Source organism: Pipistrellus kuhlii, unplaced genomic scaffold (assembly GCF_014108245.1).
Source record: "Pipistrellus kuhlii isolate mPipKuh1 unplaced genomic scaffold, mPipKuh1.p scaffold_m20_p_11, whole genome shotgun sequence".
Lineage (NCBI taxonomy): Eukaryota > Metazoa > Chordata > Mammalia > Chiroptera > Vespertilionidae > Pipistrellus > Pipistrellus kuhlii.
In genome coordinates, this window is record NW_023425416.1 from 20,849,073 (window position 1) to 20,876,592 (window position 27,520).

The following is a 27,520-nucleotide window of genomic DNA, read 5'->3' on the forward strand; positions in this document are numbered from 1 at the left end:
ACGTTTCAACTGGATTTTGATGTTGGAGAAAGGGTTAGACCATAAGAGGAAGTGTGAGGATATTGCAGATAGAGAGATGAATTAGCAGGGTGTGCTAAAAACACCAGAATTAATTTCGTGTGACCCAACCATGCTGTCTGAGGGGCAGTGGCAGGGGAGAAACCTGGTTAGTGAAAACAGTTGACAATGTTGAATTTTACTTGAGTCTCCTGCTCTTAAAAAACAGCAATGGTTAAGAAATCCTTTCCAACCCAACACACACACACACACACACACACACACACACACACACACACTTTTGTGCTTCTGAAATGGTTTTCTGCAAAGAAACATCAATTCTCATAACTTAAATAAGACTTATGGATATTTCCTTGTTTTCTGCGGCAAGGACAGACACAGGCTTGAATTGATATTCTTTGCCTTGTAAGTAATTAGCTGAACTACATGTCTTCACTGATCAAACAAAAAAGTGCCTAATAACCAACTTTAGTTAAGCTCCCCAGACTCCTTAACGTTGATTCACTCACAGGCTGAAACTGCATACAACCCCTCATGAGAACTGGCTGGCCTCAAGGTAAAACAGTCTGATTTACTACTATTAAATCAAACCACCCTTTCTTCCCACTTTCCACACCCAGTTTCTTTTAGTCTTGTTCACTCTTCCCTACTGAAGAAACTTCTTTTGCCTAACTCTTGAGACATTTGCAGATCTTTTGGTCAGAGTGATTTCCTATTGCAATATTTCCCTCCCTTGTCGCAATAGTCTCTTCCCTCTCCTCCCTCATTCTGTATAAGAATCCTTTTGGATAAAGTATCTCCTTACTAAGTCAAACAGGCTTCGATCAGAATCCTAGGCCAAAAGTTCTTTAACTTCAGCAAGCCCCTTAAGTTTTCCTACCCTCCATTCTTTCCTATGTAAAATGGGAATAATATAACACCTACTTTGTTGGACCTCTGTGGCAATTAGAGATGTGAAAACCTGTAAACATGCTAGATAATCATCAAACAGTAGTCATTACTCTTATTATTATCACATCACAGTCACTTTGTGAATGGATTGATATATCAGATTAGGTTTACACTCACTGTTGTATTTTAAGCATCTCTGCGCCCCTGGGCACATAATATATACTCAATAAATAATGTATCGATAGATGAATAACTATCCGATGGAAAAAGGAGAGCAATGAGAATAATGCCTGGTTTAGAAGGCGCAGGTTGGGTCATTATCGAATGTTATTGACCTATTAAAATTCCCATCTTCTGTCTCTCCACACCTACCTCCTAATGGTCGCTGAAATACATTTGATGCTGCCTCTACCAGAAAATAGAAAGGATATTTCCTGCCATCCTCTGAAAACAGCAGAGAGAATGTGGAGCGCTTTTTTAAAAGCCTGGGGGGCATATACACATTCATTCCCACATCAGGTAAGGGGGCGCCTCTCCAGGTTAGCTCCCACCAGGGGGCTTCACCCAGCACCGATGTTCCGATCCACCTTCCCCAGGACTCAGGTCCCGCCCACTCCATCCGGTGCTAGGGGCTCCTTTTCCGAGTCCGGGGCCGCGGCTCCTTGTGCGCATGCGCACCACTAACCCCAAGGCGGGGGCGGGGTCACATTACGTCATCGGAGCGCGCCCTGCGGACGTCGCTGCGGGGTTGCCGGAAGTTGAGCGGCGGTAAGTGAGCCGTGCTGGAGGAGGAGGAGTGGGGTCCTTTGGCGTTGGTTTTGGAGGCCTGGCGGGAGGGGGCGAACTCTGCGGCGAAGGCGAAGGTCACGGAGGGTCTCAGGATCCTCCATTTCCCACCGAGTAACTGAGTTGTCGTTCTCGCCCTCCTCCACTTCCTTCCCCTCTGGCTCGGTCCGCCCGGGTCTTCTGACTCGGAAGGTCCTGGTTTCCCACGTCAGTCCCTTCAGCCCTCCGGCCAGGAGTTCTTCGAGAGCCGGGCGTTGGAACTCCGGAATGAGGGCGCCTGGCTGCTCGTCCAGGCTTTGCCCGGATGTTGTGCTGTGTGACTGGCCCGTCACCCCCCTTCCTGAGCCTTCTTAGGGACCATAACGTTATTTGGAAGTGAGGACCTCAAGTTGGGCTCTTCTGAGCTCAGGTTCTTGATTCCGAGGGTTGGTCCGAGGGTTGCAAACTTGAATGCTTAGTCAGATAAGGTAAATGTAGGTGTAAGAAAATTTCTATGTCACAAACAGAGTCAAACTTTTATTTATGCTGAACTGAGTTATGAGCACCATACTAGCGTAGATGATGTTGAGAGAAGCGAAACAAACTCCAGTGTGTGTGTGTGTGTGTGTGTGTGTGTGTGAGAGAGAGAGAGAGAGAGAGAGAGAGAGAGAGAGAGAGAGAGAGAGAGAGAGTGTGTGTGTGTGTGTGTGCTCGCACATGTGATCTGTCTCTTGATTTTTTAAACCCTGGCAACTAATGCAATTTTTAAAAATTGGCAGTTAACTAAACATTTTTGTGTAGCTGAAACCAGGCATATCTGTAGCTGCCAGTTTTGGTCCCAAATTTCCTTTTTCCATTAAATATTTCAATTTCTTCTGTGATACCCCCACTGCTTAAATTTCTTAAATGAAAGAGCTTACTTACTGGCTACTCCTATTTGGTCTCCCCTCCTTTCCTCCCTCCCCCCCAGCTCTGACTTTTAAAAAGTTATAAGTTGAGCAGAAAGCGGATACCCAGTAATATCAACTCCTTATCCTTGTCCACACATCTTTGAAAGCTGCTAGTTTGTCTTCCTCTTCCCACCTTTTCCTCTTCAGGATAGGCTCTTTAATTTTATTTTAGAGAGAGAGAAAGAAGCATTGTTTGGTTGATCCACTTATGCATTCATTGATTTGCTTCTTGTGTGTGCCCTGACCTAGGATTGAACCCACAACCTTTGTGTGTTGGGATGATGCTCGGCAAACTCATTAGTCAACAGAGCCAAATATCAACAGTACAACGATTGAAATTTCTTTTGAGAGTCAAATTTTTTAAACTTAAACTTCTTCTAATGCCACTTCTTCAAAATACTCACCCACGCCTTGGTATTTTGTGGAAGAGCCACACTCAAGGGGCCAAAGAGCCGCAGTTTGCCGACCATGGCTCTAACCGACTGCGCTGTTTGGCTAGGGCTTGTTTAATTTTTTTTACCCACAGTAAACCACACCAATTAAGAATTTTGTTATACACAACTAACATTGAGGCATTTTAATCATGGAGGCAGCAGTGGTGGTGATAGTCAATAGTACAGTACTTTTAATGGATGGTAGGTGTTTCAGATCCTAATGCTTTTAAAAAAAGAAAGGAAGGAACGTAGTGATGGGATGGAAAGTAACTAGGGGGAAGCAGAAGCTTTTCTCTGAGGAGGTGACATAACTTCTCATGTCACATGAAGACATCAGAGAAAGCTTCATGTGACATATTTCGAAACCATTTAAGAAATTAAGTGTAGGGCTCTTCTTCAACCACAGGTCCTTTTTCTGTTCCCAGCCAGCCTCTCATAATAAAGAATAAGCATAAGTATTTATTGAGCTGCTGCTGTGCTTGGCACTGCTCTGCAAGCTGGAAATACTAAAAACAGACCTTCTAGGGGCTGTGGAGAGGGTGTGTTGGTGTCAAGTGTGTACACTGTTGGTATTCCACGGAAAAGGTGAGTGAGCAGTCAGCAGCCCACAGGACTATAACTCAGAGTAAGCTACACCTCCCTGTCCTCAAGGAATTTTTTTCCACTTCAAGGAGACAGACAACAGTGCTACTGTATGAAACTATTGTAGATGTTTGCTAGAGGAGGATTTAAGGTGCTCATAGGTCAGACTTGGGCATCAGAGAAGGCTTCTGTGAGGAGGTGTTGCTTTACCCAAGTCCTAAAGGTGAGAGGTGGGAAGATAGTGCAGACTGCTGGGAGTGGTGTGAGCAAAGGCTGTGGGCGACAACGCATGACCTGCCAGTAGTTCACCCAAGTTGCAGTGTGGAGTTGTAGGAAAAGAGGAGACTGAAAAGGTAAGCGGGAGGCAGATCATGAAGGACCTTGCGGGCAATAGCATGTTATGAATACAGACTTTGGAATCTAAAATACTTGCGTACCAATACTAGCACTAGCGTTGCTGCTGAGCCAGTTTTGTGACCTTGGGCAAGTCACTTTCTAAGCTTTCATTTTCTCATCCATAAAAAGAGGAAATACAAGCGCTCCCAGGGTTGATGTGAGAATTAAATAAGATAAGTGTTATCCAATTGTCTCTGGTAGATGGCAAACAATAAATTGCAGCAGTTAATAGTGCCATGCAGAGAAGTTTGGACTTTGAAAGGGTGGTGCTGGAGAATGGGGCATTGAAGGATTTTAAACAAGGTGTGACAGGCTCTCATCTATTTTAAATTACTCAGGCAGCATTGTGGTGATTACATTGAACAGGATGGGACAGCAACAGTGGTCTAGGTGACAGAAGAAGGAGGCCTGAGTCAAGGCAGTGACTGTGGAGAGGGAGAGGGGTGGTGGATTTGAAAGATAAAGGAAGTGGGATTTGCTGAACTGGTGTGACCCCATACAGGGAAGAGGAGGGAGAAAGGAATCAAGCTATTGGAGTAGAGGATAATGAATCCTCAGCGTGGTAATAAGTAGTAACAGAGTTCTTTGATTATAGTTCCCTGATTATTCCTACCTTCTCTCAGATTGCCTCAGTCTTCCAGTTTTACCCATGGAATAGCAAAGTTCTCAAATGCCTTCCTCTTCTCTATCACCCAATCCTTACTTATACTTTTCTCAGTATAAGACCCAATTGTGATTCAAGGGTGAAAAAATAGGTGCTGCCTTGCTACCAAGTAGACAGTATGCATCTCCATGGTCGTGGCAGACTGGGTAACAGCATATGCATTTGGTATCAGTCCAGCCCCAGAATGATCACTGTTGACCTTACCTCATACTTTCTTCATTCTGATTACCCTCTTTTGAACTTGTTCATGTTTGACAGTCTCTTTGTGTGGTGTAGAAAGGAAGTCCTCTTTCCTCAAGGGGTCTGATCATGAAAAGCAGGACTTTTTCTTGAGATAACCTAAGGCCCCATCTGGCTTTGTAGTAAACACACACATCACATCGTGCTCTTGACACTGTCACACTGTCAGCTCTTAGCATTGTTCAGTGCTTCTCATTTGTACATGAGCAGCTCTTATCTGACTCCTTGTCTTTCACATTTTCATTCCTCTCCCAGCCTCTTAATCATGCCTTTGAGGCTTCCAGTCATCAGACCTGGATGTTGTCAGAACTCCTAAACACTTTTCCTTCTTAATCTTTTGAATGCTCAGTACATCTGATATTGCCTGATACTCTTTCACATATGAAAAACCCACTCCTGCTTTGTAGTATTTCTTTATGGTGGGCTCTTTTCCTCCTTTTGTCACTTAAATGCTAGTTTTCACCAACGATCTGCCTTCTCTACTTTCCGCCAGCTGCAACTCCCACTATGTGCCAGTGACCCCTGCTCTACTTGAGCCTGGATCTCTCCTGAGTGCCAGCCCTCACACTCAGCAAGTTCAAAATGAAGCTCACCATCTCTCCACCAAACCTGTGATTCACCATTCTGTAGTCTCACTCATTCTCCTTTTTCCAGTTAGTCATTCAAAACAGAACCCTGGGAGTAATTGTGGGCTTTTCCCTCTCATGCCATCTCTCTGAGCCCAGGTAGTCATCAGAATCCTTAATATCTATTGACACATCTTCGTCTTCTCTATTTTCTCTCCTTCTGCCTTAAATCAGGTTCTTCTTAATTCCTGCCTATATTCCTGGTTGCTCTGCCTTAGCAGTCTGGCCCTCTGGTGTTTGTGCCCTATATAAAATACAGATCTTTGCTAAAATACAAATCCCTGTTTCTTCAGTCTAATTTAGATATCCCTCCTTCCTCATCCCATAACACTCTATACAAACATCACATTGTACTGTGCTAGTTTTATCTACAAACTGCCATACTGTCTCTCCTGGTTTGTCTAATCCTTAAAACTATTAGATCCTTAAAAGCAGGAGCCATAGCTTTTCTTGCCATTGAATCCTGAAATATAGCACTGGGACTTGTACATAATATGATTGTTTATTGGAGGAATAACTAAATGGGAACTCCAATGACTTTGACACATGTAGTGTTGATAATAATAGTTCTACTTTTGAGTGCCTTGTGTCAGTAACATTTTCTAATTGAATCCTCACAATAATTCTGTATCATATGTGGTGTCTCATCTTATAAGGCTCAGAGAAGTTAAATGACTTGCACGAGATTGTGTGGCCAGAAACAGAAGTGGAATTTGAGCTTGGCTCTCTTTGGCTTATGAAGAAGCTATGCCCTTCCATCTTTGTACTGCCTCCAGTGTATCATGCTGCATTGTTGTCCAATTGTGGGGGAGAGGGGGTTTGGACTGAGATTTATAGCCTTACATTACCTCTGAAATTTTTAATCTTATTAAAATAGGCCTGTGATTGCAGACAGTAAGAATCTTTTTTATTCTGAATTTTTGTTATCCGTTGTATTGTCTATTCCTGCTTCATGTCCTATGTAGAGCTGATAAGCAAACATTGTTATCCAAGTCACTGATAAAATATAATAACAATACTTTATTGAATCGATTCGTCTGTTTTACTGCTTAAGCTCCTGACACAAGGTTCAGCATACATGAAATACTTAGTAAATACTGATACATATTCATTAATATAGTTAAATAAAATACAGTAGTTTCACCTTATCCATAAGGGATACATTTCTAGACCACAGTGGATGCCTGAAACCATAAATAATATCGAACCCTATATGTATTATGTTTTTTTCTATGTATACATACCTGTGATAAAGTTTAATTTATAAATGAGGCACAGTAAGAGATTAACAGCAATAACATAATAAAATAGAATATTTACAATAATATACTATAAATTATGTGAATGTGGTCTCTGTCAAAATATCTTACTGTTCTGTGCTCACCCTTCTTGTAATGAAGTGAGATGATAAAATGCCTATGTGGTGAAGTGAATGATGCAGGCATTGGGAGGTAGGCTACTCTTGACCTGATGAGAATCAGCTGCTTCGGGTAATCTTGGATCATTGAGCCATGATGATGATATCTGGTCAGATGTCCAGGGTAAGTGATGTCCATAGACGAGAATCCTTGATAATTGAAGAGTTTGCTTTTGTTTCTATTTTTGTTTACCAACGGGGTAGCATATACAGTGTGGATACGCTGGACAAAGGGATGATTAACAACCATGGCAGGATGGAGCTGGAAGGTGCAAGATTTCATCATACTGCTTAGGACAGTGTGCAATTTAAAACTTATTAATTCTCCTGAAATTTTTTAATTAATATTTTTGGACTGTGATTGACCTTGGTTAATTGGGACTATGAAACAGGGGGACCTACTGTAAAAATAAATTGTACAATGCCAAAGACTGAGCTGAAGACTAACCACTATTAGTTCCTTTCTTGTTAACATCAGTTAATTCCTTAACCAACATTCTTTGAATAAGATTATCTTACCACTTCCTAATTCCTCTATGTTAGTATTTAATTCCTACATTTTCATATTAGGATATCGGGAGCAGTCTTGTCAGAGACCTTGCTGAGTTCCAGATAGATCCTTTTTATGGCTCTTCTGTGGTCAAGGCAGAAATAAGTTGCTTTGTAGTGCCTTCTTCTTAAGTAAACCAGAGTGGCCTCTTGTGATTACTCAGTACTGCTGCATACAGTTGTGCAGGTTGTGTACTGGCAGAAGGTCACATCTGAGGGGGTTCTGTCTAGATCTAGGTATTATGGATGTATTTTTATAATGACAGTTTGTTTGTTTTTTGGCAGACAAGAGTAAAAAAGCCTCTGAGCTTTCTGAGAAAAGGAAGTAAAATGTCTTGAGGGGTACAGTTTTCTAATTGGACTAAGATACCATGTGGACTAGAATGGCTCATATGGCACTTTTCCTTGGAGCAAAGTATCTGTTCAATGGGATAGAGGATCCATCCTCATTCTCATCTTTGGAAATCAAATATTTTGAAAATCTAAAATCAAGTACTGGCTTGCCCCAATGTTTTTAGCACTTCTTTCATTTTCCAGAACTTCTTAAAGATCCCAAAAGTGGAAACCATAGAAACTTACTCATAAGCAAGCCTTCATTTTCTCAGCCAGCTTTCAGGAAACCATCGTAGATTTTAGTTGTTGGTTTACAGTAAGGGCTCCCAGCAATTTGGGTAAATCCAGGTGACTGTACCTCATGAATGAACCTCTATTTAGAATGGAGCAATATGACACTGTTGATTGGTGAATGTAACAAAAAAAACACTCAAAAGTAGACATGCTGTTTGTTTTCCATCATCCTTGTGTTGTCTCTTTCTCCACTTTCCCAGATTTTCTCAGTTTTTACTCTCCTTCATAGGCATGCCACATCCCCACAATTCTGCTATCTAGTGGGTCCATTTTCAAAAAACTGAGGCTGGCTGTGAGCAGATTATATGTGAAGGTTTGGGTTATTACAATAGAATTTTTTTTTTTTTTAAATAAAAACAATTCCCAGAAGTAACCAGTGAGAAGGCAGGTTATAGTTTGAAGACTATGGAAGTGACTGATTGACCTTCTAAAGGAATAAATGTTGATTCTGTAGGATAGGTGGGTGGCTCACATGAAGGTGAGGGGACAACTCGTCCACAATAGCAATTATCCTGCCTGCTTATGGAATCTGCTTTTACCACCTAACAGAACAGTCACAAAAAGCCATTTTGTCTGTAGAGACATCAGTTTGGCCTAGGGGCATCTTGACTCGAATGCAATTTTTAAAAGAAATTGAGGCATCTGTACCCAGCTGGGGTTACCCTTTAGGAGTCCTGAGTTTTCATCTCCCTGTAAAGCCTAATCTTTCTTCTAAGTTTGGAACTTTTCCCCCTTGTTTTGGAAATGAAAGTTTTAAAAACATCCCTCTTTAGCAGTCTTGCAAATTATTTCCAAGACTCGTGAAGTTGCAGAAGCATCATTAGCCTACAGAACGTGCATTGGCCCCATAAGCCAGAGGGCCCTCTCCACCTCCTTTTACCCATCAGCAGCAAAGAACATATTCCTTTTGTCAGTGGGATTTGGTCATGTGGTTTGGTGCTTATTTTAATGACTGCCAGAGCTCGAAGCTTCACAGTTGGGAAAATGAAAACAGAAGCTTGCTCTATGTGCTCCATTTGGCCCAGAGGAGCTACTTCAGGACCAAATTGTGGTTATTCTGGCACTTCTGCTAAGTGAACGGCCCCACGTGGCCTTGGAGAAATTGAACAGAGTGCTCCTAACCCCTTAGCACTTGTCCCCTGGACTTCCCCTTGATGATCTATAGAGGGAGACCATCTGTTTCCTTTTAATTAAACCGCCCCTGTGACCACCTTGAAGAGTTCTGGGATTTCAGTACGATGTGTTTTGAGGCAGGTAAAGTTTTCATAGTGAGCATGGGGAAAAGCAGCAGACATTAGTCAGGCACTGCTGTGTGTGTGTGTTGTGGGGGGGAGGAGACGGGGGGGGGGGGAGGATGGGACAAGAAAAACTGATAGCAGCTACCATTATTAACTGCTGGCTGTATTCCAGGCACTAACAGTATCACATACATTCTCATTTAGTCTTTCCAACTACCTCCTGGGTTGGGTGTAATTATCCTTACTTTACAGATGAGGACATCAAGGCACAGGGGATGAAGTTACCTGCCCATGTCTACTCAGCCAGTGAGAGGTGGAGCCAGAACTCACTCCCAGAACTCAAATTTGCGTTTTGTCTGACGGAAGACTAAGCTCCCAACTACATTAGCTTTTAGCGTTTCTCTGAACCATTCAAAACTCCCGTGCCCTACCCACACAAACAAACAAAAGCCCAACAATACACATGGAAAAATTATAGAGATTTTTTTTAGTATAGTCAGTTTTCTGTTAGTTTTGTTAGTTTTCTCTAACTTTTGCTTTTTACTTTCTACCAGTTTTCTTAATTTCATTGTACCGGGGTAATATTTGCTGTCTCCAATCCTGTTGGTCTCCCCTGGAAGGAAAACGATTGGGTAGACTCAATCCAGGAAGCACTTCTGCTCCAATTAATTATATAAGAAGCAAAGCCAAAATACTTGCATCTTCAGCAGCTTTAATAACAAAATGCTAGAATAATGTATGGAATGATGTTTCATTTAGACTCCTTGAGCAATTAATTTCTTTTCATCAAAGCTACCAGTACATTTAAATGCATCATCTGTTAATAGTTGGATGTATACAGGAAGATTCGTATAGGATTGGTATAGCTTGTACGTAGGGTTTTCTGTTCTACTTTTTTATTCAGGTATAACATACATATAGTAAAGTGCACTCTTTGTAAATATATAGCTCATGGATTTTTATATATGAGCTATATAAAGATAGTGCCTTATAACCACCGCAGCTCAGGGTAAATAGAATATTTCCAGCTTTACAGGAGGCTTCCTCATGACCCTTCCCAGTCAATAGTCCCACTCCGCCCTGTAATTATTATTCTAACTTCTATCACGATGATTGGTTTGTCTGTTGAACATACCATATGCTGGGTTTGTGTCGGCCCTAAAATTGTCTTAATATTTTTACTTTGGAACAGTTACAGAAACCTTACAAGAATAAGGCAAAGACCTTCCATATACCCTTCTCCAGTTTAGATTTTATCCCAATAACATTCTTTATAGTGAGAGGTGTTAATCCAAGATTCAGGTGTTGCCCCCAGGCATATATCTTTCCAATCTTTCATTCTGGAATAGTTCTTTAACCTTCCCTTGATTTTAAGACCTTGACACTTTTAAAAATTATATGCCAGTCATTCCCAGTCATTTTGTTGATTTTCAGTTTGGATTTATCTGATATTTCTTCCGATTAGACCCAGGACATGCATTTTCAGCTGAATATAATGCAAATGTTACTTTCAGTGCATTCTGTTGACAGCACACAATGTCCAGTTGCCCCATTACTGTGGGTGTTAACTTTGATCCCATTAAGATAGTGTCTGCCAGATTTTTATCACTGAAGAGTCACTTTTTCTTTCCTTTGTAATTAATACATTTGTTTGTGGAGAAATTCTCTGAGACTGTGAATGTAGGCTTTTAACTTGTGTACCCACTTTCAGGAAGATATATTTATTCTTTATTATTTTTGTATTTGATTAAGTTTTCATTTAAATTGATTTGTACATGCATATTTCATGTCCTCTGAGATCTTAGTCCTTAAGAAACAATAATTAATAGGTTTAGAGACCTTCCAAGTCATATGGCATATCTACGTATGTTCTTGACTTCTTACACCAGTCTCCATATTCCATGGTAATAAGCCTGAAGTTTGTCCTGCCAATCACAGAATCTGAGTTATTTCTTTCTCTTGTTTCTCTTGGATTTTAGAATTTATATTAGTAACATTTGAAAGCCATTCTTCAAGGGACTAAGATATATTGAGAGGAATATGAGCTAAAATTTATATCTGTAGGCTTTACAATCAAGCAGATAGAATGGAGACATATATGCAAATAGTTGAACAGCACTATTAAATGTAGAGGTAGCTTAGAGACAAGTGATTAACTGTAGCTTACAGAAGGAGCATGAGAGGAAAAAGAAAGTGAGGGGCAGCTCTGGGAAGGCTTTCTGTAACAGAAAAATCTCTGATCTGGATTTTGAAAAGTCCCAGGAAGTCTTGGGGGCAGTGTTCCTTTTAGACAGAGGGGGGCTGTTCATTCATGGTTGTGGAGGTAGGACAGCAAGTATGTTGGAGTAGAGGAGCACCAAGCAGCTCAATGTTTCTTTAGCATCAAGTCAGAGATGGGGAGTAGCAGGGCCAGCAGGATGGCGCTAGAGAAGTTGGAAGGCAATCACAGAGGTCCAAGAGGAAGTAATGAAGGAAACCAATAGCGGTGTGATAACATACCTGTTTAGGATGTGAGATGCCTCTGATGTAGTCTTCCCACATATTATAAACTTCGATAAATATCAAATGGGCTTCACCTTGGCTTAAAGATGCTGACATATGTGTGAGAACGATCTGTGTAGACTGCATTTACCACTTCATAAAGATGTCTTTGCACCATTACAAGGTACATATTGTAGACCAGCAAATGTGGCCTTGGAATCTGGTCTTGCAATCTGTTGCCCCCTTAACATCCTTGAAGATCTCTGCTACTCTCTAAAAATATCTTTCCCAAAATGTCAGTCTCCCTAAAAACAAAATACATTATTATCAACTTCAAAGGATCAAAAATAACGTGTTTGGAAGATCATTTAGTCCAGGGGTCAGCAAACTACAGCTTGCAGGTCAGATCTTGTTCAGGGCCTTTTTGTGTGTGTGTAGCTATGAGCTAAGAATGTTTTTTACATTCTTTAAGAGTTGTTAAAAAGAAGAAGAAGGAGGAGGAGGAGGAGGGGGAGGAGGAGGAGGAGGAGGAGGAGGAGGAGGAGGAGGAGGGGGAGGAGGAGGAGGAGGAGAAAAAGGAAAGAAAGAAAATATGTCAGGAACTGTTTTGGCTGCAATGCCTAAAATATTTACTATCTGGCCCTTTTCAGAAAAAGCCTGCCAACCCCTGGCCTTTTGCCTGACTGCCTGATACAGTAATCCTTTGTGCACTGTTACTTGGCAAATAATCATCTAATATATGCTTGAACACTTTCACTAATGGAAAATTCATTTTCGTTCTAGTCACTTTATTTCCTATTTGGACAACTCAGGCTATTAGTAATTTTTTAAATCTGCTGAAATTTGTCTCACTATAGCATCCATCCTTTGGCCCTTTGTGGGGAAGAGAGCTATTATTTCATGTCAACATTTACTGAGCTAATATACTGTAGGCACTGTGCTAAGTGCTGATAAAAAAAAAAAAAGATGAATAAGACATGTTTTTTTCATTAAGGATATCCTAGGTGTTATTTCTTGGCACTAAAGCAGTTGAGCTGGCGCTGTTCTCTCTCTCATTCCCTGTCTTTGAGCCATTGCATTAGGACTTTTGTCTTTAATGATTTTACTTATGTTTGAATTGTTATTTCACATACACAAAATTCAGAAGGGCAAAGGGTCATACTGTGAAACAGGTTCTCCTGACCCCATAGTTTCTTTCTTAGGAAGTCACTACTAATGTACATTTTCGGTAGGTATTTGATGTTAAAAAAAAACAACACGAACGCAAGGTTTAGTTCCATTTGGACAGAAACTTAATTAAGTCTCCAAAGGTACTTTTTTTTTTTTAAATCTATTTGTAGGTTTCTGAGAATGACTTCATTTTATTTTCATAAAAGTCGGAAATTTGCACCAAGTTTGGGTGGTAGATACAGCCCCAGAGAGTCCCTATTGCTTAACCACCCACCCGCTTTTTCAGTTTAATCTTAACTAGATTTTTTGGTTACTGCTGGGATTCTTGTTCATTACAGAACTGAATCCTCATGAAAGCCTTTCCTCTTTCATTGGAAGTGACACAATCCCTTCTTGTGTAACTCCTGGGTTTCATATCCTGAATATGATAGAAATTGTTTGAAATAAAATTGAGCCATACTTACAAAGATGCCTTGGCCAGTTTCTTTTCTTGACTATGTCTGTATGTAATGTTGAAGGCCAGAAATCTCACTGCAAGTCTTAATTTTTAGGAAGCAGGTAATGTTTGGACCTAGGTTAGTTACACATAACTATGTATCAATGACTCACTTCCCATTCCCTCCAGAATTCCCTCTCATCATTACTTCTTTAATCTACTCTCCAGTTTAGAGAAGATGCCAATGTGACATAGATGTTTAAGTTCCTAAGTGATACATTTATATTTGAGTATACTACTAAATGATTCACCTAATCACATGTTGCTGCTGTTGCTTAAGACCTTTCCTTTTCTTAGCCTGTCAAACAACAGTTCAGCAGCTAAACACCAGCCATCTATCTGTTATGCAGATTACTTTCTTAGTATGCCTGTCCTTTATCTTGTAAGTGGTCATCCTGAATAACTTCACCAGCTGCTGAAGTGCTATGTGGAAGAGAGTTTTCTCCTTTGTCCCTGGCACTGGTAAAATTCCATCTTGAACTCAGCAGGTCATCAAAGTGAGGATGTGAACAGGTTTCTGTTTACCTTTAAGAGTGTGTAGGGACCTGATGACCCATCACACAGAGGAAACCTGTACCGCTCTCTGCTACTGAGTTGAATTCCTTCCATATTCAGTGATTGCTCTGGCCACTGGCTTTTTCTTCTTGGTTCTTGAGTCAAGAGAATGTGTATGTGTTTTCAAAATAATTGGTTATTTTTTTAGCATATGTGGGGCTGATGGGCAATATAAACGTTCTTGAAAAGGGGGTGGTAGGGTACACCTTCCTTCAAGGAAGTATAGTATAATGAAAGTTGGGTCTTTGAAGCCACCAGACCTGAGTTGTAAACTCAGCTCTTCCACTTTCAATGTGACTGGGCAAGTTACTTAACTTCTTTCTTCCCATTTAGTTCTTTTTAAAAAAATCTTTATTCAGATTATTACAGTTGTTCCTCTTTTTCCCCCCCCCCCATAGCACCCCTTCTCCCACCCCACCCCATGCCCTTCCCCCCTTCCCCCTTTGTCCTCATCCATAGGTGTATGGTTTTTGCCCAGTCTCTTCCCACACCCTCATACCCCTTTCTCCCCCAGGATTGTCAGTCCACTCCCTTTCTATGCCCCTGATTCTATTATAATCACCACATTATTCTGTTCCTCAGATTTTTTATTCACTTGATTTTTAGGTTCACTTGTTGATATGTATTTGTTGTTCATAATTTTTATCTTTACCTTTTTCTTCTTCTTAAAGAATACCTTTCAGCATTTCATATAATACTGGTTTAGCCGTGATGAATTCCTTTAGCTGTTTCTTATCTGTGAAGCTCTTTATCTGACCTTCAAACCTTCAATTCTGAATGATAGCTTTGTAAAATTTTTTTTAAAAATATATTTTATTGATTTTTTACAGAGAGGAAGGGAGAGAGTTAGAGAGCTAGAAAAGTCGATGAGAGAGAAACATCGACCAGCTGCCTCTTGCACACTCCCTACCGGGGATGTGCCCGCAACCAATGTACATGCCCTTGACCGGAATCGAACCTGGGACCTTTCAGTCCGCAGACCGACGCTCTACCAATGAGCCAAACCGGCTTTGGCTGAATGATAGCTTTGATGGGTAGAGTAATCTTGGTTGTAGGTTCTTGCTATTCATCATTTTGAATATGTCTTGTGACTCCCATCTGGCCTGCTTAGTTTCTGTTGAGAAATCAGCTGACAAACATATGGGTGCTCCCTTGTAGTTAACTGGTTTTCTCTTGCTGCTTTTAATATTCTCTTTTTGTCTTTTGCTCTCGGCATTTTAAGTATGATGTGTTTTGGTGTGGTCGTCTTTGGATTCCTTTTGTTTGGGGTCTCTGCACTTCCTGGACTTGTAAGTCTATTTCTTTCACTAGGTGGAGGAAGTTTTCGGTCATTATTTCTTCAAATAGGTTTTCAATATCTTGCTCTCTCTCTTCTTTTGGCACCCCCAAAATCCAGATGTTGGTACACTTGAAGTTGTCCCAGAGGCTCCTTACAGTATCTTCATATTTTTGGATTCTTTTTTTCTTTTGCTTTTCCAGTTGGGTGTTTTGTTTTGTTTTTGCTTCTTTGTATTTCAAAATTTTGACTTGATTCTTATGATCTTCTAGTCTGCTGTTGGATCTTTGTATATATTTTTTTTATTTCAGTCAGTGTATGCTTAATTTCTAGTTGGTCCTTTTTCATATCCTCGAGGGTCTCATGAAATCAGCCTTTTCTAGAAAATTCTTGAAAAACCTTATAATTGTGGTTTTGAACTCTATATCCAGTAGCTTGCTTTCCTCCATTTCTTTAATTTGTGACCTGTTTCTTTGTCTCTGTATTTTGGCTGCTTCCCTGTATTGATAGATTGGCTTTGTGTGCTAGGTGTCCTATAGGGCCCAGTGGCTTGGCCTCCCCAGTTACCTGAGGTGGACACTCTTGGTGCAACCCTTTGTGGGCTGTGTGCACAGTCTTGTTGTAGTTAAGCCTTTATTGTTGGGAGGAATTGACCTTCAGGCCAATTGGCTGTGAGGATCAGAAGTGTCTACGATGGGAGAACTTCTATGCTGGAGACACCCTTATGAAGTAAGACTTGCTTCAGTGAGGCTTTGGTGCTCACTGAGTCTGCTCCCTGAGTGTGTCCCTTATGGATCTGAGGAGTTGTAATCTGGATGGTTCTACTCTGACCCCTGGGTACACTGGCTCTTGGATCTCAAAGGAGGTGCTAATTTAGCCTCTGGCTGAGGCCACCCAGCAGGAGCTATGAAGAGATCTGCAGATTCCTCTCTGGGTTTTGGAGGTGCCCAGATGAGGCCCAGCTGTGAAGCAATGCAAGCTGCTGTGGAGCCTTGGGCCTTCTTTTGGATGTTCTAGGTCTCTCTGATTCAGCTGCATTTTGATAGATAAATTTAGATTTCAGAGGACCAGGCCATTCATATGCAAAAGCCTCTGTGCACAGCTTGGATGGGATGGAATCTCAGGGTGGAGCAAACTGCAATAGCTTCCCATCAGCCCAGCCCTAAGAGGCCCTGGGTATCAGTGTCCCTTGGTAATTTCTGCAAGCACCTCTGAGAGAAAGCCGCCCTTGAGTTCCATCCCGCTACCAGACAGTCTAGTTTCTCCCCATATGTGTCTGGGTCTCCAGAGTCTCACCCAGAACTGGAGTTCAGAGCAGTCGGGAGCTTGTGTCTCCCGCCGGCTTGAAAAAGTCATTCGTGATTCAGTCCAGTTTCTTCCCGAATGAGTCTGGTACCCAAAGTCTCACCCTGAGCTGGGTTTCAGTGCAGTCTGGAGGTTTTGTTTCCCTCCCTAACGAGAAAGCTAGCTGTATGCTTGCTGCCCACCCTCTCTGCGCACGGCAAGTAAGCCAGCCTCATATTTTGCCACCGGCCCTTTCTGTATGCCCGGGGCTCTGCACCTCCACAGCTCCTCTGAGTCTCAGTGTGCTTTTCTCTTTCCTTCTAGTTTTAGAATTTCCACTCACCCAGCTTTCCAGTGGTTCTGGACGATGTCTGCTCTGTCTTCCAGTTGCAGTTTTGAAATTATTGTGCAAGGCAGCAGTATAGATTTTTACCTATGCTACTATCTTGGTTTCTCCCTCGACTATGGGTTTTAATGAACACTTCATAAAGGATCTCATGAGATGAGGAGAAATTTTCCTGGTAGATGGGGAGAGGTTTCCAAGGGGCCTCAGCAAAGGCATAAGGCTGAGAAACTGGCAGGCCAAGGCAGGGATGATACCTGACTCTCTGTGTCTTAAGTCTAGTAAGGATTTGGTTAGTAATTGGTTGGTTGGTTGGTTAACAAGAGACTGATATCAGTGGCCCATGAACACATTTCTGTGGGGAGTGGAGGTATGAGATGCTATTGTCTGGTACAGGATGTTGCAGGTCCATACTAAGGCAGCAGAGAGTTTTAAAGACAGTGATGCATTCTCCTTTGTGATTGACTAAGCTTATTGATTATTTAGAAAAATATTTAATTATTATAGTTCCCACTTCTTATTTTCTACTTGTTTTTCTGAGTTTGTTAAGTCCCTATTGTGAAATTTTTATTAATTCTTAATTGGATTTCTGTTGGCAAAGCAATTTTTTAAATATGACAAACATATTAAGCCTGTTGAAAAACAACCACCCATGAAGAATCCAGTAGCAAACTTAACTGCCCTCTGGAACATGCCGGGACACACAGTTGGTTATTTTCCCATGCTGATCCTACTCTTACAGCATGTTCTGTTTTTAATAATCTACCCTCAAATTCCACTTTAGAAAGCTACCACTGAGCTCCTTTTAAAAATGAAAATCCAATGGCATTGATCAGGCCGCCGCTGCCGCCACTGCCGCCTCCTCCTCCTCCTCCCCCTCCTCCTCCTCCTCCTCCTTCTCCTCCTCCTCCTCCTCCTCATCCTCGTCCTCCTTCTCCTCCCCCAAGCCTTCTCTTCTTCCTCCTTCTTCTCTTCTTCTTCTTGTTCTTTGCCACCATTTGTCAATACTCTCTTCAAACATTTCCTCCCTTCCTCCCCCTTTCCTTCCTTCCTTCCTTCCTTCCTTCCTTCCTTCCTTCCTTCCTTCCTTCCTTCCTTCCTTCCTTCCTTCCTTCCTTCCTTCCTTCCTTCCTTCCTTCCTTCTGCAATGTGCGGATATGGTTTAATCTTTTTTTGATAATGATTGATTTTTTAAAATTTACTTTTTTATCATTTACAGTATTATAAATGTCCCCTATTTCCCACCTTCCACCCCCCATTTACCTCCCCCTCCACTCAACCTCTGTCCCATTCCAGGCCTTTATTACACTACTGTCTGTGTCCATCAGCTATGCATATATGCATAGAAATTCTCTGGTTCACCTCCTTCTCTCACCCTAACATCCCTCCTCTCTGAGATCTATCAGTCTCTTCCATGCATCCATGTCTTTGGACCTATTTTGTTTATCAGTTTATTTTGCTCATTAGATTCCACATATTTGTGAGATCATGTGATATTTGTCTTTTAATGGCTGGCTTATTTTGCTTAGCGTAATAATCTTCAGAACCATCCATGCTGTCACAAAGGGTAAGAGATCCTTTTTTAAAACCTGCAATACCTGACTATTTAGTCAGGAATACTGACCTCTAGATAGTAACATCTAAAAAATGACAACAGTAACTGTCTGGTGTGAATGAATCAAAATTATACCTATTTTTTCCAGATCGGTAAAAAATATATTTTTTGGTGTGTTGCAGAATTTTAGTAGTTAGTTTATATGTGCCATTAGAAAAAAAGATTGAAAATCACTGGTTTAGGACTCTCTTCCTGCCTCCTTCAAAGTCATTTTGCCACCATAGACTTCTGTCATATTTCCTGTTCCAAACTGTTACTTGCTTCCCACTCCAGAATTCTTTTTTTTTTTTTTTAAGTCCTCACCCAAGGATATGTTTTCATTGATTTTTAGAGGGAAGGACAGAGGAATGGGAGAGAGAGAGAGAGAGAGAGAGAGAGACAGAGAGCCATTGATGTGACAGGGAAACATTGGTCAGGTTTTTTTTTTTTTGTGTGTGTGTTGTTTTTTTAAATATATGTTATTGATTTTTTTACAGAGAGAAAGGGAGAGGGATAGAGAGCCAGAAACATCAATGAGAGAGAAACATCAACCAGCTGCCTCCTGCACACCCCCTTACCGGACATGTGGCCGCAACCAATGTACATGCCCTTGACCGGAATCGAACCTGGGACCTTTCAGTCCACAACCGACGCTCTATCCACTGAGCCAGACCGGTTTTGGCATTGGTCAGTTTTTGTGCCCTGGGAACGAAACCCACAATGTAGGTACGTGCCCTGACGAGTATTTTGAACCCACAATCTTTTGGTGTGAATTCAAAATACTAACCAGAGCTACCTGGCCAGAACTAGCCTTACTTTTGAAGCCTTCTCCGTCTTGTCCTGTGTAACTCAGTTAGCTTTGTGTGTGCATTGCTGTAACCCTCCTACTAAGAAGAGGTAGGCTCATGCTTCCTGGTTTTTCTCACAGCAGTTCCCTGTCTTTTTCCTTCAGCCCTCTGCCCATCTTCAACACCCTACTCCTTCACAGAAGCTTTCTCCCTGCTCTGCTCCGCACTCCATGTTGATTTTTAGCACTTTTATGTAATACTAACTTTGCATTTTTCATGTATCAATAGATACTATCAGTCCAAAGCTCCTTATCTCTAATTCTAAAATCCAACAAGTTTGGAAGACTTAGCATAAAACTGAGGCAAAAATCTCTCTGAGTGGTCTTTTTAATTAATTTATTCCATCTAGTGTGCCTATTTATACATTCTGCTGCAGAAATATGAATTTGGTGATGGAGCAATTGGACAGGATGGAAAGTGAAGGGAACTTATTAATCCGCACCTTTTGGAACTGCCAAGTTCCTAATGACTTGTGATGTTGAACATTTTCCTCTATACCTGTTGGCCTTTCATATATGTTCTTTGGAGAAATGTCTATTTAGGGCCTTTGCTCATTTGTTCTTTTGCTATTGAGTTGTATGAGTTCTTTATATACTTTGGATACTAAACCCTACCAGATATATGGTTTGTAAATACTTTCCCATTCTGTAGGTTGTCTTTTCATTTAGTTGATAGTTTCTTTTGTTGTGCAGATGTTTTATGTAGTCTCACTTGTTTATTTTATTTTATTTTATTTTATTTTATTTTATTTTTTGCCTGTGCTTATGTGTCATATTCAAAATATCATTACAAAGATCCATGCTAAGAGTCTTTAATCTTATGTTTTCTTCTAGGAGTTTTATGGTGTCAATTTTTATACTTAAGTTTATAATTCATTTTGAGTTAATTTTTGTGAGTGGTATAAGATATATGTCCTGTTTTATTCTTTTATATATGAATATCCAATTATCCCGGCACCATTTATTAAAAAAAACCTATCTTTTATCCATTGAATATTCTTGGCTCCCTTGTCAAGTAGTAATTGACTGTATGTGCTAGGGTTTATTTCTGGGCTCTCAGTTCTATTCCATTGGTCTATTTGTCTGTTTTTATGCCAGTGTGGTACGTTTTGCTTCGTTCTTTTTTATTAGGAGTTTTTTCCTTCTATTTGGGGTCTTCTGTGCTTCTATCTAAATGTTAGGAGAATTTTTTTTCTATCTCTGTAAGACATGCCATTGGAATCTTGATAGAGATTGCATTAAATCTGTAGATGGCTTTTGATAGTATTGATAGTTTAACAATATTAATTATTCCAATCCATGAACACAGTATACCTTTTATTTCTGTCTTCTTTGATTTCTTTCATTAATGTCTTATAGTTTTCAGTAGAGATCTTTCACCTCCTCAGTTAAATTCGTCCTAAGTATTTTATTGTTTTTGATACTAGCATAAATTGGGGTAGATTTCTTTGTTTCTTTTTCAGAAAATACATTTTTAGTGCTTAGAAACACTACTAATTCTTGCATGTCAGTTTTATATTATGCAGCTTTACTGAATTCATTTATTAGATCTAACCATTTTTTAGTTGAGTCTTAAGGATTTTCTCTATTTAAAATTATGTTATGTGGGAATAGAAACGGTTTTACTTCCTTTCTTTTGTTTGTTTTAATTAAGCATTATTACAAATGTTTTACCATGTTTTGTGCTATTTAGTTGTGTTCTATTTTGTTTTTCAGTAGGCACCAAATAATGGCAGCAGCTACGGGGGATCCTGGACTCTTTAAATTGCAGTTTGCTCCCTTTAGCAGTGCCTTGGATGTTGGATTTTGGCATGAGTTGACCCAGAAGAAGCTGAATGAGTATCGGCTGGATGAAGCTCCCAAGGACATTAAGGGTTATTACTTCAATGGTAGGCAATATTAAACTCCATCTTCCATCATCTTCTGTTATATTCTCTGCCCTCCAGTATAGGGTCAGCTTTCTTTTAGCAAGGATACTTTTGTCTTTTACAGCTAATGGTCTTTACCAGTTTCTATTTTTATTTCCTGACTTTTGACCCAAGTTTATTTTTACCTCTTTTTTCCCTATTGTGCGAAAAGGAAAGGGTGCTGTAAAACCCCAGCTATTAATCCAAAGAATTAATACTGATTACTTACTATTGCTGGGGGAGAAGACTAGAAATATTTTTTCCCAATTAAATTTTTTTCTATATCCTTAGAAAATGTCTCAAATTCACAAAAGCTGTCATTTTAAGCTAAGCCTCTGTTTAGTTTGGATAACCACAAATTTGATGGGGCACTTTGGGCTCAACAAAGAGAACAAAATTACACACAAATATTTTTGTTTTGAATGCTGCTTTTAATGACTTACGATTAAAAATGTGATAATGCTTCTGTGTAGGTGATTCTGCCGGGCTTCCAGCTCGTTTAACATTGGAGTTCAGTGCTTTTGACAGGTGAGTATTTTTTGCTCCAAATCTATATTGAAGAACACTATTTGCTTTTTTCAAGAAATGTGTACTCTTAACCTCTCTTATAGGTAGGCCACAGGGAAACTTAGGTAGCTCCTCATGAACAGAGCCAGTTCCTCATTATTCTCTTTACCTCTCATAACAGAGAGATAAATGCTAGATGCTTAAGACTACCTCATTTATTTTTTTCAGCAGGTGTTTACCAGAGCCTATTTGGTGCCAAGTACCATGTAGATTGATTGAGACTTAGATAACATTCCTCCTGATTTTGATTATGTTTTATGACTCTTTATTGGTATCTCTAGATTTATTCCTTTAGTTGCTTATCCATGAGCATCACTGAATGTTTATTAGGCTACTTCTGTATAGAAGCTACTATTTACATAGAAATATGACATATACCCTCAAAGAGTTTTTTGTCTGTTTGGAGGCCATGGGGAGTTGCTGAAGAGAAGAGAGGCATTCATTGATTTAAATAGGTAGGCATTTTCACATACATAAATAATCTTTTCAGACCTGCCAGGTGTAATTTCTCTCTTTCAGATGAGGGAACTATGGGTCAAAAGGTAAAATGGCTTGTGGAGGGTCACATGTGGCCTAATTTAGGAAGCAGTCATGAGAGAAAGGTAAAGAATATTTCTGAGATTGCATTGAGTAGCCAGGGGCATTTTATTATCATCTACAGAAATAGAGAAACCAGAAGGGAGCTAAAATTTTAGGAGGAGGTAAGTTGGTTTTAGAACATGTTGAGATAACAGCATCCAATAGAAATGTCTGGAGGCACTGGAGTCAAGCAGGGTTGGTCAGACTGGGTTGGAGAGTCTTGCATGAAGAAAAGATCATGAGGCTGTAAGAGAGGAAGATACTCTCCTGTAGGAAGAACAAAGGGCCAGAACATACCTGATTAAGGAGGACAAGAAGATACAGAACTACCAAACGAAACGGGAGTTGTCAGAGAGGAGAAAGAACCAAAAAAGAGTTAGAGAAACCTAAGAAGGAAATGTTTTCAGGAAGGAAAGAGATGGTCTACAATGCCAGAAGCAGAAAGGTCTGAATTCATTGCAAGGGTCACTGGATTTGATTATGTCTTTTGTGGTCCTTGAGAACTGTTTTTCAAACTGTATTCTGCACAAAAGAGTGGAACAGGATCCTTCTTGGGAGCCTATAAAACAATTGAGAATTAAAGGCTTACAGCAAGCATGTCAGACTTGTGGCTCACAGGCTACATATGGCCCACAGTGAATATTTTTGCGGCTGGGGCAATATAATGGTATGTAAGAAACATTTTAATAAATTTTTTGTAACTTAATTTTTACAATATCCTGTTATACATTATATTTATATATAAAAAGCCTAAGCAGCCGTCTGACCGGTAGCTATGATGCACACTGACCACCAGAGGGAGCACATTCAACGCAGGAGGTGCCAAGTGACAGCAACTGTGCAGAGTGCCCTCTCGCACTCCAGGACCCGTCTGGGGATGTCAGACTGCTGGTTTCAGCCCTATCCCCGCAGGCCAGGCCAAGGGACCCCACCTGTCAGAGGGAACCCTGCTCCCTCCGCAGATGCCCGTTGAGTCCCCGTGCTGCCCAGGTGCAGCTGGCTGGGGAGGGACCACGGGAGGTTGGCTCCAGAGCATGTCAGGCTGTCTGCCCAGTCCTGCCCTGCCGGCCACCTTCTAATTTTCTTTCAATGTGCACAAATCCATACACTGGGCCTCTAGTTATTAATAACAAACTACAGTGTTTGCTCATGACTAGTTACTATAATCATGTTGCATTCATTTCCCTTGCACACCTTATGTGTAGACGCATCATTTCCACTAATACTAGCAGCGAATATTTTAGCACTTGATTGCCACATCACTAGTCTTGTACTATCTTGTTTGGTGCACAACAGGAAATATTTCTCTTTTGGAGAATAAGAAAAATTGGTTTATTTGCATTACGCTTATTGTGCAGTTACTGAGTGTCTGGTAAGTTAATGTTCAAGAAAAACTATTAAATTTTATTAAAACTTTCTATTATTTTTTGTTAATGATTACTCATTTATTTCAGCCCTTTGTATTCAGCATTTCTCTATCGAAATAAGTCTACATTTTTATGAAAATTGAAGCTTTTGTTTTTTTGCAGCCCACATAAACTTAAATCTTGATTATTTGGCCCATGTTAGCCTTTGAGTTTGACATGCTTGACTTACAGGCTTCAGTGAGGTCCATGTTTTCTACTTTCTTGTACTTTAGCAGTGTCAAGATGAGGGGTTTGGGGAAGAGAAGAGATCTTTGTAAGGACTGCCTGGTTTTTAAAAATGACAGTAGTCAAAAGTTAGGGTATTTCAAATAAAGTAACCCTAGAATTAAAAAAAAAAAAAGTTTCTATTGTTGAGAGAGAGAGAGAGAGAGGGAGGGAGAGAAAGAGAGAGAGAGAGAATGAAGAGGGAGAGAGAGAAATATTAACAAGAGAGAAACATAATCAAGCGGCTGCCTCCTGCGTGTCCCCTGCTGGGGATTGAGCCTGTAACACAGGTATGTGCCATGGCCTGGAATGGAACCAGCAACTTTTCATGGCATAGGAAGAATGATGCCTAACCAATTGAGCCACACTGGCCAGGCTCATAGAATTTTTTTTTTTTTAATCTCTCCAAAATTCAACACATTTTCTTCCTTTATCTCAGTCAAATTATAAAATTAAATTCTGTAACATAGATGCAAGACAATGTCAATCTTTATATCTTTAAAATCTAAGGGTTGGTCAATAATACATTCCTGTGATTACTTGTCAAAACCAATTAGATCCTAGTAATCGCTTCTCTGTTTTGGCAAAAACTAACTTAATTTTGGAGCAATTGCAAGATAATGAGGAAACTACAGACAGTGTACAAGCAATAAATTATCTGAAGATGGTAAAGTGGGGACTATCAATAGTGTAGTTTTAATATAATCTAGAGAGTCTAACATTCATCATTGCCTCTCTCCTATCCTTATTCTGATACTAAAAAGAAGATTATTTTTTAAAAGATATTAATAGTTTCCTTCTTTGGAACAATTATAGAAAAAGCAGTTCACCGAAGCTTGATCTTACTACAAAATCCAAGCATCTTAAACTTGAGTGATCCAGAAGTTTTAGTTGAAGGAGTTAAGAAAATCTGTGATCTCACAGTTATGACTTTCACACAAATTGCTTGTTTTTTTCTGGTCATATTTGTTCATTTAGCTAATGAATACTCACAATATGTGAGGCTCCCAGGTAGGCAGTGGGGGAGAGGAACAAGAAAAAAAACATAGTCCCTAGTGTTATGAAAATAGCTCTGGATTTGAAGGCTATCTACAGCCAGTGAAACAAGTTACCTAGAGTAAGTCCTTTTAGTTTCTTAGCTTCAGTTTCCTCATTTCTAACTCTCAGCTTCTAGTGTTTCTTCTAGTTCTAAAAGTGCATGATTTTCTGAGTCCCTCTTTCTTAGGATGGTTGGTGTTATGGTCTGAATGTTCATGTGCCTCCAAATTCATATGTTGAAAACCTAATGCCAAAGGTTATAGTTTTAAGTGGTGGGGTCTTTTGGAAGTGTTAGGTCATGAGGGCAAAGCTCTTATGGATGGGATCACTGCCCTTATAAGAGTCCCCAGAGGTATAGCTTACTCCCTCTGCCATGTGAAGACAGAGGAGTGGGCAGTCTGTGACCAGAAGATGCCCTCACCAGAACCCAAGCATGCCTCCGGAACCCTGAGAAATATATTTGTATTGTTTATAAGCTACCCTTGCTGCAATATTTTGTTGTAGCAGCCCAAACAGACGAAGGCAGTTGGAAGTTTAATGAATGCACTTGGAGCTCCTTATTATTGTACTTTATTTTTATTACTGCACCTCTGCATGGGTTTGTAGGAAAATCTTTATGAATTTATTCATCAAACACTGAATGCTTCTTATATGCAGGATGTGTAGGTGTTCAGAATACAAAGACTTATGAAACATGGAGCTCTGGAGGGGCCCTGGATAAAGGTAGAAGATAAATATTCGCATTATAGTGTGCTCTGTGCTGTAATAAATATGGAGAGGTAATAGTTATTTCAGAAATACTTACTAATTGCTTCCTCTGTATCTTGATAATAGAATGTGCTAGGTACTGGGCATACATAGAAGCATTAGATACAGTTGAAGAGCTAACAGTCCTAGTTCTCACTTACAACTGCCATGAATATTTCAGTTTTGCATAGCACTAGATGAATCCCCTCTACTCTGAGTCCCTGGAAGCCTCTTGGATCTCTGCCAGAATTAGCAACACAGGATTCTGCTCTCTATATTGTATTAGGTAAATGATCACTTCATAGTCCATTTTGTAGTCCAGGGAAGCGTATTCTGCTCTTCTTTCCTCTAAACTTTAGAGTCTAAAGCACATGTGTCAAACACAAGGCCCGTGGGCCAAATCCGTCCCGCCAGGCCTTGCAATGTGGCCCGCACCGCGCTGTCATCACTGCACTCCACTGCGTTTCCATCACAATGACAGTTTATGACTGTTCAGTAAACCATTCGGCCCGCGATTTAGGCTGGATTTTAGATTTTGGCCCCTTCTCTGATTGAGTTCGACACCCCTAGTCTAAAGGCTTCATCATCCGGGGAAGGGGGCTTGCTTTTGTGTGCTGCTTAAGATGGGGTCGTCACTTTCAGGTAATAGTATGTAGATAGGGAAGGAGCCAGGGTGAAAACAGGTAGAGGAAACATTCCCAGTCTCTTAAAGGTCCTAGCCAGGTGATTCTGCTGGGGAGAGTGCAATGCCTCAATTATCTTGCAAGAAAGCCTGGGATATGTGGTGCCCAGCTACCAGCATCTTATATGTATTCTGTTTCTGTTTAAGAAGAGAATAGATTTTGGTGGACAATTTTTGTATAAGCATGAAACTTTTTTTTTTTTTTTAAGTTTTTCTTGCCCTGGGCCTCTTTCCCTTGAGGAGCATTTATCTTTTTTAGGCATAAGAACTATTTTTCTTTGCTAAGCTTCAAGATGGACTCAATTAGAGAAAAGGCGAGCCCTCAAATAACATAAAAAGTAGTTAAGGAAAGAAGACTCATGCAAAATTATCTATGTGGGCCTCAGGCTGTCTCTTATTCTCTATCTTACTACTACCTATTATAGATCTGGATATGTACTAGTTACTCAAATAATAGTTGCATTTACTTAGAAGCAGTTTAAGTGCATGGCTGTCAAAATGGTATAAGATGTGGTTGATGGAAAGATACCAATGGACTCTGTTAGAGAATGTTATCATCAGAAACTCAGATTATTTTGGAAAGCAGGAGATAATGCAGCATGCTCCCAGACTGAGTATGTCTTCCCAGAGTTCCCTTTGGCCATGCAAAGCTGTGGAGTAAGGTTCCCATAAGTGTGAAAAGCGACCTCAGCCCTTCTGGGGGATTTATTCCATCCTGACCACCTCCACTGCCTGTCTGTTCTGGAGACTCTGGCCACATGCATGGTTTGGCCAAGTGTAATAGGTGCAAAACAATCTCAGTACTTTCTTGAGTAATCACTGGGAGATTGAGTGAAGTGAAAGACAAATTTTCAGAGATAACAGGCCTGGGCTTAGGCCTTTATGAGATCCAGTCTTTAAGGTTAATGTACACATTATTTTGAGTT

General features: G+C 40.4%; 1 protein-coding gene across 5 annotated transcripts in view; it reads left to right on the forward strand.

Annotated features, from left to right (window-relative positions):
* Positions 1 to 1,564: 1,564 nt before the first annotated feature.
* ATG7 (autophagy related 7) overlaps positions 1,565 to 27,520 on the forward strand; it is a 207,356-nt gene continuing 181,400 nt past the window's right edge. For 4 of the 5 annotated variants that reach the window (XR_004986815.2, XR_004986816.2, XM_036431130.2 and 1 more), the window contains exons 1-3: positions 1,565 to 1,677; positions 21,160 to 21,332; positions 21,824 to 21,878. Coding sequence is in view for 3 of the 5 variants with exons in the window: in XM_036431130.2 (XP_036287023.2) it covers positions 1,580 to 1,677; positions 21,160 to 21,332; positions 21,824 to 21,878 (326 nt within the window). In the remaining 2 variants the exon portion in view is untranslated. The remainder of the gene's footprint in view (positions 1,678 to 21,159; positions 21,333 to 21,823; positions 21,879 to 27,520) is intronic. The other variant, XM_036431129.2, reaches the window with a different exon arrangement.